The 19,059-nt window shown below is 52.7% G+C and overlaps 3 protein-coding genes across 4 annotated transcripts in view; all 3 read right to left on the reverse strand.

The window, feature by feature from the left end:
* thbs4a (thrombospondin 4a) overlaps positions 1–384 on the reverse strand; it is a 47,470-nt gene extending 47,086 nt beyond the window's left edge. For both annotated transcript variants that reach the window (XM_047015461.1, XM_047015459.1), the window contains exon 1: positions 92–384. In XM_047015461.1, coding sequence (XP_046871417.1) covers positions 92–164 — 73 coding nt within the window. In that variant the 5' untranslated portion in view covers positions 165–384. The remainder of the gene's footprint in view (positions 1–91) is intronic.
* A 4,875-nt stretch (positions 385–5,259) lies between these two features.
* On the reverse strand, positions 5,260–7,114 carry LOC124463651 (olfactory receptor 1D2-like). The gene has a single exon (XM_047015458.1). The coding sequence runs from the start codon at positions 6,899–6,901 to the stop codon at positions 5,960–5,962; it is 942 nt and encodes a 313-aa protein (XP_046871414.1). The 5' UTR covers positions 6,902–7,114; the 3' UTR covers positions 5,260–5,959.
* A 1,718-nt stretch (positions 7,115–8,832) lies between these two features.
* On the reverse strand, positions 8,833–17,606 carry LOC124463566. Its single transcript, XM_047015314.1, is given in 9 exon segments — positions 8,833–8,907; positions 9,027–10,496; positions 10,499–10,800; positions 10,803–12,604; positions 12,775–13,597; positions 14,574–14,661; positions 14,846–16,315; positions 16,318–16,619; positions 16,622–17,606. Coding segments are annotated over 9 exon segments (7,311 nt in total). The 5' UTR covers positions 17,601–17,606.
* Between the last annotated feature and the right edge of the window lie 1,453 nt (positions 17,607–19,059).

The following is a 19,059-nucleotide window of genomic DNA, read 5'->3' on the forward strand; positions in this document are numbered from 1 at the left end:
GAAACCCTCAATACAATAAAAGTCATGCCAACATGCCATCCCTAATCTTCTGGTTGGGAGAGAAAAGCAGGGATGGATTAAAAAAACTCACCGATGCCCTGTGCTTTGACGGTCACAGCAAGCTGCAAAAGTGCCAGTGAGATGATCATGGTCCACAGGGCCATCCTCAGAACCTTGGAACCTCAGAGTTTAAAAAGCTCAAACCATCAAACCTGAGCCACTGAAACTTTTCACACAGACAGGCTGAATGACTGGCAGACAGAAAAGCTGGCAGACAGACAGGCTGACTGACAGACAAATAAAAAGGTGAAGAGACAGACAGGCTGACTTCCAGATGTTTCAGAAGAATTCCAGCTGCGGTGTTCGTGTGACCGGTGGCCAGAGGGCTTTATAATGGCCAGGGGGTGTGTCCTGAAAGCCTCCTCAAACTGGAGTAAGGTATAGCAGAGTTTTTATGGCAGAAGGGTGTGTTACTGTTTCAGTAGTTTCAATGCTGTTGTTAATGTTTCAGTCTTCTAAAGAAAGGGTCTGTTATTGATTCTATACAAGCGAACCAGATGGTTTGCTTTAGAAAGATGCATGGACAGAGGATTCAATGACCAATAGAATACACAAAATATGTGAAATAACAATACAAATCACAAATCAACACAACTTTAACCCCAAACCTAACCTATCCCTAATCCTAAATCTAAAACATCCCTAATCCCAAACTCAACATAACCATAACCCCAAACCTAAAATATCCATAACCACAAACCTAACATAGCCCTAATCCTAAACCTAAAACCTCTTTAATCCCAAACCTGACATAACTGTAAACCCAAACTAACATAACCCTAAACCTACCACATCCTAATTCCAAACATAACATCACTGTAACTGCAAACCTAACATAACCCCATAATCCCAAACCTAGCATTATAGCTGGCGAAGATATCTGAAAGAAAGGTTTAATCCTGGACATAGTTCAAGATGAAGGTCTGGTACTCATCTTGGCTGAGATCTTTTTCAGAACCATAATAAACATTTCACCATCTATGTGACCTACATTAGCCGAGACAGACAGTTATCATCACTAAACTATTCCATCCACTCGTCCATCTGTCTGTCTATGTTTGTTAAAGGAGACAGCTTTATTTGCTTAGAAAAGAAAGTCTACAGAATATCATCCAACACTCATCAACTTAATTTAGAAAGCTGGATTGGGTAGTTATTTAATGTCTTGTATTTACAGTTTTTTCAGTTGCTAAAATACTTTTCATGATATTGGAATTCATTTTTACCGTAAGCAATGCGTGTTAAAGTAACTATTCTGAAAATGTGAATTGTCTTCAAAAAATGTTGATGCTTAAGCAATCTAGACACTGTAACATGATTTTAACTTTTCTGTTGTGTTTGTCTCATCTTAACTCTGTTCCTTGTCAAAAATGATCACCTGCATTTTAGCTGATTCTATAATCCATAATAATATCAAGTAATGTGATTGATCTTTTTTTTTTTTACCAATTTAAGGTATTGTTAACATGAAAACTAGTTCTAGTAATAAAAGCATAATGTATGGATTGTTTTGACTGACAAATACACAGATGAAACATATTGTGCATTTATGACAAAGATTTGAGGTCTGGGAGAGGAAGTGTGTCCATCTGATAAATGGGCATGTGCCTGAATTACATTTTAAAACTAAATGAAGCTCTCCCGGAGGTGGGAGTTGAAGCTCCTTCTGACAGAGGGTTCCGCCAGACGTTCCCAGCAGACCCTCACATTACGTTTGGGCCTGCCAGGCCTGACCGGCGTCCTCCCCCACCATCGAAGCCAACTCACCACCAGGTGGTGATCAGTTGACAGCTCCGCCCCTCTCCTCACCCGAGTGTCCAAGACATGCGGCCCCAAGTCCGATGACACGACTACAAAGTCGATCATCGAACTGAGACCTCGGGTGTCCTGGTGCCAGGTGCACATATGGACACCCTTATGCTTGAACATGGTGTTCGTTATGGACAAACCGTGTCTAGCACAGAAGTCCAACAACAAAACACCACTCGGGTTCAGATCGGGGGGGCCGTTCCTCCCAATCACGCCCCTCCAGGTCTCACTGTCATTGCCCACATGAGCATTGAAGTCCCCCAGGAGGACGAGGGAATCCCCAGGAGGAGCGCTTTCCAGCACCCCCCCCAGAGACTCCAAAAAGGGTGGGTACTCTGAGCTGCCGTTTGGTGCATAAGCACAAACGACAGTGAGGACCCGTCCCCCCACCCGAAGGCGGAGGGAGGCTACCCTCTCGTCCACCGGGGTGAACCCCAATGTACAGGCGCCGAACCGAGGGGAAACCAGTTTTCCCACCCCAGCTCGACGCCTCTCACCAAGGGCAACTCCAGAGTGGAAGAGAGTCCAGCCCCTCTCAAGGAGACTGGTTCCGGAGCCCACGCTGTGCGTCGAGGCGAGGCCGACTATATCTAGCCGGAAACTCTCTACCTCGCGCACCAGCTCAGGCTCCTTTCCCGCCAGCGAAGTGACGTTCCACGTCCCTAAAGCTAGCTTTTGCAGCCGAGGATCGGACCGCCAAGGCCCCCGCCTTCGGCCGCCGCCCGTCTCACACTGCACCCGACCCCCATGACCCCTCCTGCGGATGGTGAGCCCACTGGAAGAGGGTCCCACGTTGTCTCTTCGGGCTGTGCCCGACCGGGCCCCATGGGAAAAGGCCCGGCCACCAGGCGCTCGCCATCGAGCCCCACCCCCGGGCCTGGCTCCAGGGGGGGGCCCCGGTGACCCGCTTCCGGGCAGGGGCAACTGAGAACCATTGTTGTATTTCTTCATGGTTGGTTTTTTGAGCCACGCTTTGTCTGGTCTTTCACCTGGAACCTGTTTGCCTTGGGTGACCCTACCAGGGGCATGAAGCTCCCGACAACATAGCTTCCAGGATCACTAGGACTCGGGGGGGGGCGGGGACATTGAGTCCGAATGGGCCATGTTCCGGGCCTCCATTGTTGAAGCGGCTGACCGGAGCTGCGGCCGCAGGGCGGTCGGTGCATGTCGCGGCGGTAACCCTCGGACCCGGTGGTGGACTCCGGAGGTGAGGGATGCCGTCAAGCTGAAGAAGGAGGCCTATCGGACTTTATTGGCTGGTAGGACTCCAGAGGCAGCTGATGTGTACCGGCAGGCCAAGCGGAACGCGGCTTTGGCGGTCGCGGAGGCAAAAACCCGGGCATGGGAGGAGTTCGGCGAGGCCATGGAGAATGACTTCCGAACGGCTTCAAAAAGGTTCTGGACCACCATCCGGCGGCTCAGGAGGGGGAAGCAGTGCTCTGTCAACACTGTATACGGTGGGGATGGTGCGCTGCTGACCTCGACGGGGGACGTCCTGGATCGGTGGAAGGAATACTTCGAAGACCTCCTTAATTCCACCAACACGCTTTCCGACGTGGAGGCAGAGTCTGGGGACATCGGGGGGGGCCCTTCTATCTCTGGGGCTGAGGTCGCCGAGGTGGTTGAAAAGCTCCGCGGTGGCAGGGCCCCTGGGGTGGATGAGGTCCGCCCGGAGTTCCTTAAGGCTCTGGATGTTGTAGGGCTGTCTTGGTTGACACGACTCTGCAACATCGCGTGGACATCGGGGACAGTGCCTCTGGACTGGCAGACCGGGGTGGTGGTTCCCCTCATTAAAAAGGGGGACCGGAGGGTGTGCTCCAACTTTAGGGGGATCACACTCCTCAGCCTCCCTGGGAAAGTCTATTCAGGGGTCCTGGAGAGGAGGGTCCGTCGGATTGTCGAACCTCGGATTCAGGAGGAGCAATGTGGTTTTCGTCCTGGCCGTGGAACAGTGGACCAGCTTTATACCCTCCGCGGAGTCCTGGAGGGTACATGGGAGTTCGCCCAACCAGTCTACACATGTTTTGTGGATTTGGAAAAGGCGTTCGACCGTGTCCCTCGGGGGCTCATGTGGGGGGTGCTCCGAGAGTACGGGGTACCGGATTTCCTGATCGGGGCTGTCCGGTCCCTGTACGACCGGTGCCAGAGTTTGGTCCGCATTGCCGGTAGTAAGTCGAACTTGTTTCCGGTGAGGGTTGGACTCCGCCAGGGCTGCCCTATGTCACCGATTCTGTTCATTACCTATATGGACAGAATTTCTAGGCGCAGCCAGGGTGTTGAGGGGGTCCGGTTTGGTGACCTCAGGATCGGGTCGCTGCTTTTTGCGGATGATGTGGTCCTGTTGGCTTCATCGGGCCGTGACCTTCAGCTCTCACTGGAGCGGTTCGCAACCGAATGTGAAGCGGCTGGGATGCGAATCAGCACCTCCAAATCTGAGGCCATGGTAATCGACCGGAAAAGGGTGGAGTGCCATCTCCGGGTCGGGGAGGAGATCCTGAACCAAGCGGAGGAGTTCAAGTATCTCGGGGTCTTGTTCACGAGTGAGGGAAGAATGGAGCGCGAGGTCGACAGGCGGATCGGTGCGGCGTCCGCAGTGATGCGGGCTCTGCATCGGTCCGTCGTGGTGAAGAAGGAGCTGAGTCGAAAGGCGAAGCTCTCTATTTACCAGTCGATCTACGTTCCTACCCTCACCTATGGTCACGAACTATGGGTAGTGACCGAAAGAACGAGATCGCGAATACAAGCGGCCGAAATGAGCTTTCTCCGTAGGGTGTCCGGGCTCTCCCTTAGAGATAGGGTGAGAAGCTCGGTCATCCGGGAGGGGCTCAGAGTAGAACCGCTGCTCCTCCGCGTCGAGAGGAGCCAGCTGAGGTGGTTCGGGCATCTGATTAGGATGCCTCCTGGACGCCTCCCTGGTGAGGTGTTCCGGGCACGTCCCACTGGGAAGAGGCCCCGGGGAAGACCCAGGACACGCTGGAGGGACTATGTCTCTCAGCTGGCCTGGGAACGCCTTGGGGTCCCCCAGGAAGAGCTGGCGGAAGTGGCCGGGGGGAGGGAAGTCTGGGCCTCCCTGCTTAGGTCGCTGCCCCCGCGACCCGATCCCCGGACAAGCGGCAGATGACGACGACAACGACAACTAAATGTAGTCTCCCCCATTCATTTCTAATGACTGGTCAATTTGAATCGGGAACACCAGGTGAACAAAAGTTAAATAAAACATACAAAATGGAATAAAATAATGTATTTATTTAGTGTGTATTAAGTGTGCCCTGTATGGCCACACACATGGAACCTTATGACAATCAGATTAAATATACATACTTTTTTAGAGAGAAAGCTTGTCAATTGGGCCAATTTCTCCAGAACACGACAGGCATGTTTCACATCACTAAGGAAAAAACATCCTAACATAACAAGCAGAAGTGATCGTTTTTTCTTTTTTGAAAACTTGAGTGCTTGCTCCACAATACTGTAACTACATTTACATTTATCCTACCTCACCTTCTCCACTGCAACAGTGAGGGAGATACTGCCATCAAGGGAGGTGATTTGTGGTTGGAGAGGCCAACCAGGTCTTGTCATTCTCGGTTCTGCACTAGGTGCATCAGTGGTTCCCATGGAAAATATTCTGAAATCTCTGATCAATACAGCTCACCCACAGGGTGGAGTTTACAGTTGATAGGCACAAATTCTAGAAGAGAAACATTCACTCTCACGTTCCCTAACCAGAAATGACTGAAGGTGTCAGAGGTGGTACCAGGTATTGCCTGTCTAACAGTCATGTAGTTGTGGAAAGTTATAGATGTAGCATCCTAAACTTGATTGTAAATTATTGTGAGATTATTGAGTCATTTAAGGAGACGTTTTACCGGAAGGACTAGAATTTGGTTCAGGGGTTTATTCATCCACATCATTTTTGTCCAGTTAAGTCATTGTTGATACTATTAGAATGACAGTAATATAAACATATACAAACATAATACAACATTGACTGCTAGCAGAAACCAATGGTATTGGAGTTACACTAGTGGTTGTAGACAGCACTCTGAAATTACATTCACCAAAGTACCAATGAGACTACAAGGCAAGCTTAACCTTTCATCCTGACATTTTTCGTGCACAAACTTAATATCCTGGTTCTAATTTGAACCAGTTTAAGACCATAAATAACAGGATTTAGAATTGGAGGCACTATTAAAAACTCTATGGCCATGAAATTCTTAAGGCTTTGTGGCAAATCTCTTGAACCATATCGTGTATACATTACATCAAAAAGCAAAGCGATTGTGATGTTTAATAATGACAGTAAATGTGGTACACAGGTCTGCATAAACTTCCCCCTGTTCTCTATGGATCCCAAACATGTTCTGACCAGGCACACATATGAACATACAATGAACGTTACATGTCCAAAAAAGAATATTATGACAGCATATCCAGCTACATTGTTTACTGTGATTGAAGAGCAAGAAAGTTTAACAACAGACCAGTTCTCACAGTAAAGTTTTTGTATGTGGGACCCACATAATCTCTGTCTGGATGCCAGTAAAGATAACATAGTGAAACAACATAAGGGCGACACCCAGGAAAAAAACACCAATTGAGCAACCCTCTTATAAGTCATAACAGAGTGATATTCCAATGGTTTACATATTGCTACATACCTGTCGTATGCCATCACTGCCAAAATAGAAAAATCATAGTTGGCAGAAGAATATATTACAAAAGCCTGAACCAGGCACCCTGCATAGGAGATGACATGATGAGGAGACAGCAGGTCCAGCAGGAACTTGGGATAGAAACCTGTTGTACCAATAAGTCCATTGATGCACAAATTGCAAAGAAAGATATACATGGGTTTATGCAAGTCGTCATCCAAGATGATGGTGACCACCAGAGCAACATTGACCAGAATAATTACACAGTAACACAGTAGAGTGAGAGAGAAGAGTGTGGCTCTGTAGTCCATGGTCTCTTCTAACCCTGAAAGAGTAAACACTGTAACAAGGGACACATTATCCTCCAAGGTCATCGTGAATCTTCAACAAAGAACACAAGCACAAAACCATTTCAATAATTCCTCTAATACGTATACTTGCAACGTGCAAAAAGAAAACAGTTTAATCCTCACAAACCCAATGTAGAGTTAGTAGACAAGTATGTATCGTTAAACATGTATGTTGTACATGATCTAATTCATTCCCTTGATGAACAGCGATCCAGCCCGTAGTCAGTGATTCCACAGGTGATCTACGTGTGGTAACTTGCCCTCTTGCTCTTATACTGTTTATTCTCAAGTTACACACCCACACTGCTGACGCTTTTTGTTTGTCAGCATTTTGGTGCACTTCCCACTTTGAGCAGCTAAACTCAGAACATGTACACTTCTGGGCTAGTCAAATGTAGGCCCATGAACAGATCTGTATCTTTTAGAGCTACATTTTGTACAATTATACAGCTCTTCAAAAGTTACCTTTACAACTAGAGGGTACAATTTCTGAGGAAATTGTGGGGCGTGCTTGCGTCGTTTGCAGTTGGGTTATGTATATCTGAATCCACACATTCGTAGATATAGGCCTACTTTTTAACTATATAGAAATAGATTATGAGGTAGAACGGATGAAATGAGCTAAAACGAGACACAATTTCCCCTCTCTGTCCATATGAGAAATGCCTATGGCAAGCTAACTAGTGCTAGCATAGGGCATGTTAGCCATTTTCACAAGCAGACTGAAGGTTAGGCTGTGGCATTGAAGACAGTGATGCAGAACACACTTGAGTTTAAATACATGATTGAATGTAACATTACTTACTGTTCATGCAAGTCTTGAATTCCTTAAATGTATGATTCTGCTAGTACACCATGATACCAGAATGTCGTATCTATGCACGTGGTATCAACGATCGTTGATAAAGTGTGCTGATGTTGTGACATTAGGCTTTCACTGAGGTCCCTTGGTGCACACACAAGGTTTTTGCCACAGAAATGTCACAGGTGGGGGCGCTGGTGCCTCCACTTAGTCTACTCTCACTCTGAGGAGCAAAACATATCTCCCACTCAAAAGATGCCAAAACTCGTAGAATCGAGGTATAAAATGTATTAGGTTTATTGGTAAAAAAATAAAAAGAAAAGGAAGTCCTTGTTGTTGATCCCTTTAAGAGGCTCTGGCAGGAGATAAGGTAGCCTGGTTCCTCTGGTGGCCGCTGATACTGGCCTCCTCCAGCAGGGGGAAAGGGGGGTTATCCGGAGACTGCTGGAATAGTCCAATTGATTATTCTGCGCATACTGGACGTAATCATATCGCCCACCCGGGACTGCAGGGTGCTCCAACCAGTGCATGAACGGCAAAATCTGTAAAACAGTGGAACATGGGCACACCACACATCAAACTCACGTGTGCAAGCGTAACACAACTGTGGATAAAACCCCAAACTCAGGTGTATCAATAGGCCGAGCAGTCCGGGCAGCACGTTCCACAAGCTTGACTGGGTAGAATTCACGGTACTCAGCTTCGGCAAAAGTTCGTCTCCGTGCGCGCTGCGTTGCAGTCCCTTGCTCCCCCAGTCCTCTCTCTCTGCTTCCAGTCCTCTTTCTCTGCTTCCAGTCCTCTCTCTCTGCTTCCAGTCCTCTCTCTCTGCTTCCAGTCCTTCTCTCCGCTTCCAGTCTCAGTTCTCCTTCCAGTCCCCAACGCTCCTTGATTGACGGTGATCTGAGTTTAAAAACCCTCCCAATCCCCCGGTTAATTGCGACCAGCTGGGTGCTTCCCTGCTGCACACCTGCAGCTAGTTGGTTTAATACGGTACTGAATATGGTCCCCGTGACATCCTCCCCCACTATTGGGTTCTAGTCCCTAGACCCCATCTCATGAGACCCAGTTGCCGTACCTCGCAGGGGGCTGTCCCTGTGTGTCCCGTTGGGAGCGTCTGGCCTGTGGTGGGGGATCCGCTTCGTCTGTGGTCGGTCTAGGTCTTGCTGGTACCACGGCCCACCTCATCCCAGGTGGTCTCGGGGTTGCTGGTCTCACGGGTGTATCTTGCCTTGGTGTTGGGTAATTTGGACAGGGACGCAGCAGGTTACGATGTAATACCCGGTCAGGGCCTGGCCTTCCTTCAGGCCGCACCGTGTAGACAGGGCGGTCAGGTCGTTGGTTACATACCACATAGGGCATGGCCTCCCACCGGTCGCTCAACTTGCCTTTCCCTTGTCGTCGGCAGTCCCGAACCAGCACACGCTCGCCCGACAGCAGGGGGGCGTCTTGGGCTATCCGGTCGTACAGGCGTTTGTTCTTGACAGCCGCAGCACCTAAATGCTCAGTGACCCGTCTGTAGGCATCATGAAGCTGTTGATGGTGTTTACTCACCCATTCTGTTGTACTCTGGGGTCCGTCCCTTGGCGCCGTCCCAAGGAGCAGGTCAACGGGTAGGCGCACATGCCTCCCAAACATCAGGTAGGCGGGGGCATAGCCTGTGGTACTATGTACACTGTTGTTATAGGCCTGCATTAGGAAAGGGAGATGGTCCACCCACCTACTGTGTTGTTCCACTTCCAAGGTTCCCAAAAGGCTCAGCAGGGTCTGGTTGAACCTCTCGCATCCTCCGTTACCCTGGGGGTGATATGGTGTGGTATGGGTCTTTCGGCAGCCATAAAGCTGACACAGCTCTCGGATTACTTTGGATTCGAAATTCGGACCCTGGTCAGAGTGGAGGATCTCTGGACAACCAAAAGGTTGGAACACCGCGCCCCAAAGGACCCTGGCAGTGGTGGTGGCGGTCTGGTCGGTGGTGGGGATGGCCCAAGCGTACTTGGTAAACAAGTCGGTCACCACCAGGATGTTCTGGTAACGATCCGTTGGCCGACTCAGTGTTAGAAAGTCCATACTCACGGTGTGGAGGGGAGCCTGAGACAGTATGGGCACTAAGGGGGCTTTGGTGTTTGGTCTTGCTTTGAAAAGCATACAGCGTGGACAGCCCCGAATGAATGCCTCCACGGACTCCTCCATCTTCGGCCAGTAAAAGTTCCTCCTCAGCAGGGACAAGGTCCTTTCCTGGCCTTGGTGACCCATCTGTGTGTGGTAGGCTTGTAGGAGGGATTGTACCTGGGTCTGTGGCACTACTACCTGAAACATGGTGTCGTGGGTTACAGAGTCATGAACGGAACGACAAACCACCCCTTCACGCACACTGAGTTTGCTCCAGTGACTCAGGAGTTGCCTCACAGTTGGAGTTTGGGCCTTCCTCTCTGCCGCCGAGGGTAAGGAGTTCTGGTTCAGGTAGGTCCGAACTGCCACCATGTCGTCATCCTTCCCCTGTAGCTCCTCCCATCGGTTTGGGTCCCAACCCCAACTGGCGGGGACCAACTCGCGGCTTGATCCTGGTGCCTCTACCACTCCTACCAGTAGCCCGTCTTCAGGCTCAACGGGAGGGGTTGTGGCTGGGTCAGTCCCACCCGTAACCGGGAGCCTAGACAGCACATCAGCATTAGTGTGTTCCTTACCCGGTCGATAGTGGATCTGGTAGTCGTAGTTGGCCAGTTGGGCCACCCACCGCTGTTCTACAGCCCCAAGTTTGGCTGTCTGTAGGTGGACAAGGGGGTTATTATCAGTCACCACCTTGACCTTTGCGCCCCAAGTTTAAAGTAATCTTTAAACTTTTCACTTAAGGCCCACTTCATGGCTAGGAGTTCTATCTTAAAAGAGCTGTAGCGGGAGTCGTTCCGCTCAGCTGGATGGAGACTTCGGCTTGCATATGCGATGACCCGCTCTACTCCTTGTTGCTGCTGGGCCAGTACAGCGCCCAACCCTGCGTTACTGGCATCAGTATAGAGGATAAAGGGTTGTGAGAAGTCTGCATATGCAAGGATGGGGGACTGCAACAGCTCTTGCTTGAGTCTTTGAAAAGCTGTATCGCACTCGGGGTTCCAGGCCACGGAGGGGATCCCCGACCACGAGAGCGTCCTGTGCCTACCAGGAGTCCATTCAGGGGTTTAGCGATTTTAGAAAAATCCTTAATGAAGCGCCTGTAGTATCCCACAAAGCCCAGGAAGGACCTCACCTGTCGGATGGTCTTAGGAGGTTCCCAGTCTTGTACCGCCGATAGTTTTTCTGGGTCGGGGGAGATTCCTTTGGAACTGACGCAATGGCCCAGGAACTTAACCTCCTTCTGGAACAGCTGGCACTTCTCCGGTCGCAGTTTTAGGCCGTACTTCTCCATGGCCTGCAGCACTTGTTCCAGATGGTTCAGGTGGGAGGAGAAATCTGGGGAGAACACTATGACATCATCCAGGTATACCAGGGTGGAGTCGACCAACTGCCCGCCCAGACATCGCTGCATCAGCCGCTGGAAGGTTGCTGGGGCGTTGCAGAGGCCAAAGGGCATCCGGTCCCACTCAAACAGGCCAAAAGGGGTGGTAAAGGCAGTCTTCTCTCGGTCGCTCGCTTCCACCTGGACCTGCCAATATCCACTGGCCAGGTCCACAGTGGAGTACCAGGCAGCCTGTGTCAAGCTGGTGAGGGAGTCTTCTATCCGCGGTAAGGGGAAAGCATCCTTCTTAGTCACGCTGTTCAGCTTCCGGTAATCGACACAGAACCTCCAGGCCCCAGTCTTTTTTTGTACAAGTACGATGGGTGCTGCCCAGGGACTGCTGCTTTCGCGGACAATGCCTCCGTCCAACATCCCTCGCAGTAGCGTGCGGACTTCCTGATACAGGGTAGGTGGTACTGGGCGATATCGCTCCCGGCTTGGCGCTGAATCTCCCGTGGGAATCTGGTGTCTAACGATGTTAGTACATCCATAATCCTCCTCGTGGGTGGAGAACACATGCTGCCATTTAGTGAGGAAACATTGGAGCTGGTGCTGCTGGTTTTCGTCCAGACCATCCCCCCGTAGTGACTCACCAGTGAGATGTTCGGGCATGGCCGCCCTGGGGATACCCATCTTGTGGCCCGTCTGGCTGATGTCAACCTCGACCACCCCACAGCTGACCTGATTAAAGCGGACCTCACCGCTTTCTCTTATTTGTTGGGGCCCCACTGCTGTGACTCGGGCCAGACATTGATGGCGATGGAGGTTGACTGGGTATGGCCTGGCATTCCGCACTCTCACCGGGACTCGACCACGGTGTACGGCAGCAAGGCCTCGTGCCACCTCAATAGTCTGGCATTCCGGGTGTGGCTCCACTGTGACCCAGTTGTCCGGTCCATAGGCCCGGGCTGGCAACCTGGCCCAGACTATGGCTTCACTCTGGGCTGGGATGGAAAGGGCATAACGGCAGGCCACCCGGCCGGTGTCTTCCTGGTCCCACTGGGTCTTGGCCGTGTGGATCCTACGGCAGTCTGCAAAGATGTGTTCCCACTGCTGTCCCTCTGTGGGTTGGAGCGTCTGGGTAGGTTGGGTTTTGAACAGCTCCTCCCAGCAAGCGGAGATGACGTTCATGCCCAACAGGGCTCGATGGGTACCCAGACAGTGGTCTCGGACGATGACAACCCCCTTTTCCGGCACGGTGATGCCTCGAACCTGGAAGTCGCTGACCACATAGCCAATGTAGGGGATGTTGAGTCCATTGGCTCCCCGCAAGGTCAGCCATGGTGCTTCCGCTCCCTGGAGTTGTTGATTAAACAGTTCTTTGCACAAGCTTTCCGAGAACAGGGTAACCTGGGACCCAGTGTCGACCAAACATCTGATCTTCTTACCCCTGACCTGTACCTCGATGGTGGGGCATTGTCCAATCAGGCTGTTTCTAGGGGGAGAGAACGGGCCAATTGGAAGGGTCCCGGCCACTTGACCCACAGTGACCGGTAAAGCTAAAAATCCCCTTGTGACCCCCGACGAGGCCCAGGACCACACTGGCGGCTAATGTGGCCTGATTCCCCACAACTGTTGCAGACTGGTCTCCCCTGGTCATCCCACTGGAACCTTGGTCCAGTCGCCCGACCCGGACGCCTTGGTGGCTCCCGGCTGCCATCCGAGTAGGAGCGTTCACGGGGCAAGGGGGGGTTGCCAGGCTGGTGGCTGGACTGACCCCGGCGTAACTCTTCTAAGAAGGTTTTAGACAGCTCAGCCATCTGTTCCTTCACCTCTTTCATGACTTCAGCACGCACTTCTCGCTTCCAGTCGGCCGTAGAAGGAGGGGCAGGGGCGCAGGCAGTGCTGGTAGCCAGGCATGTGGGTTGGTCAGCCGTCTCTGAATGGTCCAATTCCAGGGCCGTGGCCTCTCGCCGGAGGTCTTCAAAGGTCAAGTTTGGATCATGACGAAGCTGCAGTCGCAAGCTCTGGCGGATTTTGGTGTTACAGAGCCCCATGAGGAACTGGTCCCGCAACAGGGTGTCTCCACCGCCAAGGCCATGGTCGCGCCGTCCTTGTAGCCGGGTGAACAGCTCGCGCATCTGTAACACAAAAGAACGGAGTGATTGTGTGGGCCCTTGCCTACATGTGAAAAACTGGGCCCTCAGAGTGGCCACCGGGGTGTGGTCGCCATAGAGCCCGGCCAAGAAGTCGAACACAGCATTTGAGTTGTTGCGTCGGTCTTCTGGTGCCGCCTGGACTTCACGTTTGGCCTCGCCCTCGAGAGACCCCAGTACAAACTGTAACCTCTGATGTTCACTCAGCCCCTGCAAGCCGGCCAGGTATTCAGTCTGGGACTTCCATTCTTGCAGACTTAGTTCCGACCCTTTTCCTCCAAACCTCTGTGCCCATGGTGCTCCCATGAAGACAGGCATCACTTGGGGGCGTGCTGCGGGTGCCTCGTCATCCACCATTTTGGAGGGTTACGGTTGCTCAACTCAAAGGAGATCCTGCCAACTACGCCACTTGTCACAGGTGGGGGCGCTGGTGCCTCCACTTAGTCTACTCTCACTCTGAGGAGCAAAACGTATCTCCCACTCAAAAGATGCCAAAACTCGTAGAATCGAGGTATAAAATGTATTAGGTTTATTGGTAAAAAAATAAAAAGAAAAGGAAGTCCTTGTTGTTGATCCCTTTAAGAGGCTCTGGCAGGAGATAAGGTAGCCTGGTTCCTCTGGTGGCCGCTGATACTGGCCTCCTCCAGCAGGGGGAAAGGGGGGTTATCCGGAGACTGCTGGAATAGTCCAATTGATTATTCTGCGCATACTGGACGTAATCATATCGCCCACCCGGGACTGCAGGGTGCTCCAACCAGTGCATGAACGGCAAAATCTGTAAAACAGTGGAACATGGGCACACCACACATCAAACTCACGTGTGCAAGCGTAACACAACTGTGGATAAAACCCCAAACTCAGGTGTATCAATAGGCCGAGCAGTCCGGGCAGCACGTTCCACAAGCTTGACTGGGTAGAATTCACGGTACTCAGCTTCGGCAAAAGTTCGTCTCCGTGCGCGCTGCGTTGCAGTCCCTTGCTCCCCCAGTCCTCTCTCTCTGCTTCCAGTCCTCTTTCTCTGCTTCCAGTCCTCTCTCTCTGCTTCCAGTCCTCTCTCTCTGCTTCCAGTCCTTCTCTCCGCTTCCAGTCTCAGTTCTCCTTCCAGTCCCCAACGCTCCTTGATTGACGGTGATCTGAGTTTAAAAACCCTCCCAATCCCCCGGTTAATTGCGACCAGCTGGGTGCTTCCCTGCTGCACACCTGCAGCTAGTTGGTTTAATACGGTACTGAATATGGTCCCCGTGACATCCTCCCCCACTATTGGGTTCTAGTCCCTAGACCCCATCTCATGAGACCCAGTTGCCGTACCTCGCAGGGGGCTGTCCCTGTGTGTCCCGTTGGGAGCGTCTGGCCTGTGGTGGGGGATCCGCTTCGTCTGTGGTCGGTCTAGGTCTTGCTGGTACCACGGCCCACCTCATCCCAGGTGGTCTCGGGGTTGCTGGTCTCACGGGTGTATCTTGCCTTGGTGTTGGGTAATTTGGACAGGGACGCAGCAGGTTACGATGTAATACCCGGTCAGGGCCTGGCCTTCCTTCAGGCCGCACCGTGTAGACAGGGCGGTCAGGTCGTTGGTTACATACCACATAGGGCATGGCCTCCCACCGGTCGCTCAACTTGCCTTTCCCTTGTCGTCGGCAGTCCCGAACCAGCACACGCTCGCCCGACAGCAGGGGGGCGTCTTGGGCTATCCGGTCGTACAGGCGTTTGTTCTTGACAGCCGCAGCACCTAAATGCTCAGTGACCCGTCTGTAGGCATCATGAAGCTGTTGATGGTGTTTACTCACCCATTCTGTTGTACTCTGGGGTCCGTCCCTTGGCGCCGTCCCAAGGAGCAGGTCAACGGGTAGGCGCACATGCCTCCCAAACATCAGGTAGGCGGGGGCATAGCCTGTGGTACTATGTACACTGTTGTTATAGGCCTGCATTAGGAAAGGGAGATGGTCCACCCACCTACTGTGTTGTTCCACTTCCAAGGTTCCCAAAAGGCTCAGCAGGGTCTGGTTGAACCTCTCGCATCCTCCGTTACCCTGGGGGTGATATGGTGTGGTATGGGTCTTTCGGCAGCCATAAAGCTGACACAGCTCTCGGATTACTTTGGATTCGAAATTCGGACCCTGGTCAGAGTGGAGGATCTCTGGACAACCAAAAGGTTGGAACACCGCGCCCCAAAGGACCCTGGCAGTGGTGGTGGCGGTCTGGTCGGTGGTGGGGATGGCCCAAGCGTACTTGGTAAACAAGTCGGTCACCACCAGGATGTTCTGGTAACGATCCGTTGGCCGACTCAGTGTTAGAAAGTCCATACTCACGGTGTGGAGGGGAGCCTGAGACAGTATGGGCACTAAGGGGGCTTTGGTGTTTGGTCTTGCTTTGAAAAGCATACAGCGTGGACAGCCCCGAATGAATGCCTCCACGGACTCCTCCATCTTCGGCCAGTAAAAGTTCCTCCTCAGCAGGGACAAGGTCCTTTCCTGGCCTTGGTGACCCATCTGTGTGTGGTAGGCTTGTAGGAGGGATTGTACCTGGGTCTGTGGCACTACTACCTGAAACATGGTGTCGTGGGTTACAGAGTCATGAACGGAACGACAAACCACCCCTTCACGCACACTGAGTTTGCTCCAGTGACTCAGGAGTTGCCTCACAGTTGGAGTTTGGGCCTTCCTCTCTGCCGCCGAGGGTAAGGAGTTCTGGTTCAGGTAGGTCCGAACTGCCACCATGTCGTCATCCTTCCCCTGTAGCTCCTCCCATCGGTTTGGGTCCCAACCCCAACTGGCGGGGACCAACTCGCGGCTTGATCCTGGTGCCTCTACCACTCCTACCAGTAGCCCGTCTTCAGGCTCAACGGGAGGGGTTGTGGCTGGGTCAGTCCCACCCGTAACCGGGAGCCTAGACAGCACATCAGCATTAGTGTGTTCCTTACCCGGTCGATAGTGGATCTGGTAGTCGTAGTTGGCCAGTTGGGCCACCCACCGCTGTTCTACAGCCCCAAGTTTGGCTGTCTGTAGGTGGACAAGGGGGTTATTATCAGTCACCACCTTGACCTTTGCGCCCCAAGTTTAAAGTAATCTTTAAACTTTTCACTTAAGGCCCACTTCATGGCTAGGAGTTCTATCTTAAAAGAGCTGTAGCGGGAGTCGTTCCGCTCAGCTGGATGGAGACTTCGGCTTGCATATGCGATGACCCGCTCTACTCCTTGTTGCTGCTGGGCCAGTACAGCGCCCAACCCTGCGTTACTGGCATCAGTATAGAGGATAAAGGGTTGTGAGAAGTCTGCATATGCAAGGATGGGGGACTGCAACAGCTCTTGCTTGAGTCTTTGAAAAGCTGTATCGCACTCGGGGTTCCAGGCCACGGAGGGGATCCCCGACCACGAGAGCGTCCTGTGCCTACCAGGAGTCCATTCAGGGGTTTAGCGATTTTAGAAAAATCCTTAATGAAGCGCCTGTAGTATCCCACAAAGCCCAGGAAGGACCTCACCTGTCGGATGGTCTTAGGAGGTTCCCAGTCTTGTACCGCCGATAGTTTTTCTGGGTCGGGGGAGATTCCTTTGGAACTGACGCAATGGCCCAGGAACTTAACCTCCTTCTGGAACAGCTGGCACTTCTCCGGTCGCAGTTTTAGGCCGTACTTCTCCATGGCCTGCAGCACTTGTTCCAGATGGTTCAGGTGGGAGGAGAAATCTGGGGAGAACACTATGACATCATCCAGGTATACCAGGGTGGAGTCGACCAACTGCCCGCCCAGACATCGCTGCATCAGCCGCTGGAAGGTTGCTGGGGCGTTGCAGAGGCCAAAGGGCATCCGGTCCCACTCAAACAGGCCAAAAGGGGTGGTAAAGGCAGTCTTCTCTCGGTCGCTCGCTTCCACCTGGACCTGCCAATATCCACTGGCCAGGTCCACAGTGGAGTACCAGGCAGCCTGTGTCAAGCTGGTGAGGGAGTCTTCTATCCGCGGTAAGGGGAAAGCATCCTTCTTAGTCACGCTGTTCAGCTTCCGGTAATCGACACAGAACCTCCAGGCCCCAGTCTTTTTTTGTACAAGTACGATGGGTGCTGCCCAGGGACTGCTGCTTTCGCGGACAATGCCTCCGTCCAACATCCCTCGCAGTAGCGTGCGGACTTCCTGATACAGGGTAGGTGGTACTGGGCGATATCGCTCCCGGCTTGGCGCTGAATCTCCCGTGGGAATCTGGTGTCTAACGATGTTAGTACATCCATAATCCTCCTCGTGGGTGGAGAACACATGCTGCCATTTAGTGAGGAAACATTGGAGCTGGTGCTGCTGGTTTTCGTCCAGACCATCCCCCCGTAGTGACTCACCAGTGAGATGTTCGGGCATGGCCGCCCTGGGGATACCCATCTTGTGGCCCGTCTGGCTGATGTCAACCTCGACCACCCCACAGCTGACCTGATTAAAGCGGACCTCACCGCTTTCTCTTATTTGTTGGGGCCCCACTGCTGTGACTCGGGCCAGACATTGATGGCGATGGAGGTTGACTGGGTATGGCCTGGCATTCCGCACTCTCACCGGGACTCGACCACGGTGTACGGCAGCAAGGCCTCGTGCCACCTCAATAGTCTGGCATTCCGGGTGTGGCTCCACTGTGACCCAGTTGTCCGGTCCATAGGCCCGGGCTGGCAACCTGGCCCAGACTATGGCTTCACTCTGGGCTGGGATGGAAAGGGCATAACGGCAGGCCACCCGGCCGGTGTCTTCCTGGTCCCACTGGGTCTTGGCCGTGTGGATCCTACGGCAGTCTGCAAAGATGTGTTCCCACTGCTGTCCCTCTGTGGGTTGGAGCGTCTGGGTAGGTTGGGTTTTGAACAGCTCCTCCCAGCAAGCGGAGATGACGTTCATGCCCAACAGGGCTCGATGGGTACCCAGACAGTGGTCTCGGACGATGACAACCCCCTTTTCCGGCACGGTGATGCCTCGAACCTGGAAGTCGCTGACCACATAGCCAATGTAGGGGATGTTGAGTCCATTGGCTCCCCGCAAGGTCAGCCATGGTGCTTCCGCTCCCTGGAGTTGTTGATTAAACAGTTCTTTGCACAAGCTTTCCGAGAACAGGGTAACCTGGGACCCAGTGTCGACCAAACATCTGATCTTCTTACCCCTGACCTGTACCTCGATGGTGGGGCATTGTCCAATCAGGCTGTTTCTAGGGGGAGAGAACGGGCCAATTGGAAGGGTCCCGGCCACTTGACCCACAGTGACCGGTAAAGCTAAAAATCCCCTTGTGACCCCCGACGAGGCCCAGGACCACACTGGCGGCTAATGTGGCCTGATTCCCCACAACTGTTGCAGACTGGTCTCCCCTGGTCATCCCACTGGAACCTTGGTCCAGTCGCCCGACCCGGACGCCTTGGTGGCTCCCGGCTGCCATCCGAGTAGGAGCGTTCACGGGGCAAGGGGGGGTTGCCAGGCTGGTGGCTGGACTGACCCCGGCGTAACTCTTCTAAGAAGGTTTTAGACAGCTCAGCCATCTGTTCCTTCACCTCTTTCATGACTTCAGCACGCACTTCTCGCTTCCAGTCGGCCGTAGAAGGAGGGGCAGGGGCGCAGGCAGTGCTGGTAGCCAGGCATGTGGGTTGGTCAGCCGTCTCTGAATGGTCCAATTCCAGGGCCGTGGCCTCTCGCCGGAGGTCTTCAAAGGTCAAGTTTGGATCATGACGAAGCTGCAGTCGCAAGCTCTGGCGGATTTTGGTGTTACAGAGCCCCATGAGGAACTGGTCCCGCAACAGGGTGTCTCCACCGCCAAGGCCATGGTCGCGCCGTCCTTGTAGCCGGGTGAACA

The sequence above is a fragment of the Hypomesus transpacificus genome, unplaced genomic scaffold (assembly GCF_021917145.1).
Source record: "Hypomesus transpacificus isolate Combined female unplaced genomic scaffold, fHypTra1 scaffold_30, whole genome shotgun sequence".
Lineage (NCBI taxonomy): Eukaryota > Metazoa > Chordata > Actinopteri > Osmeriformes > Osmeridae > Hypomesus > Hypomesus transpacificus.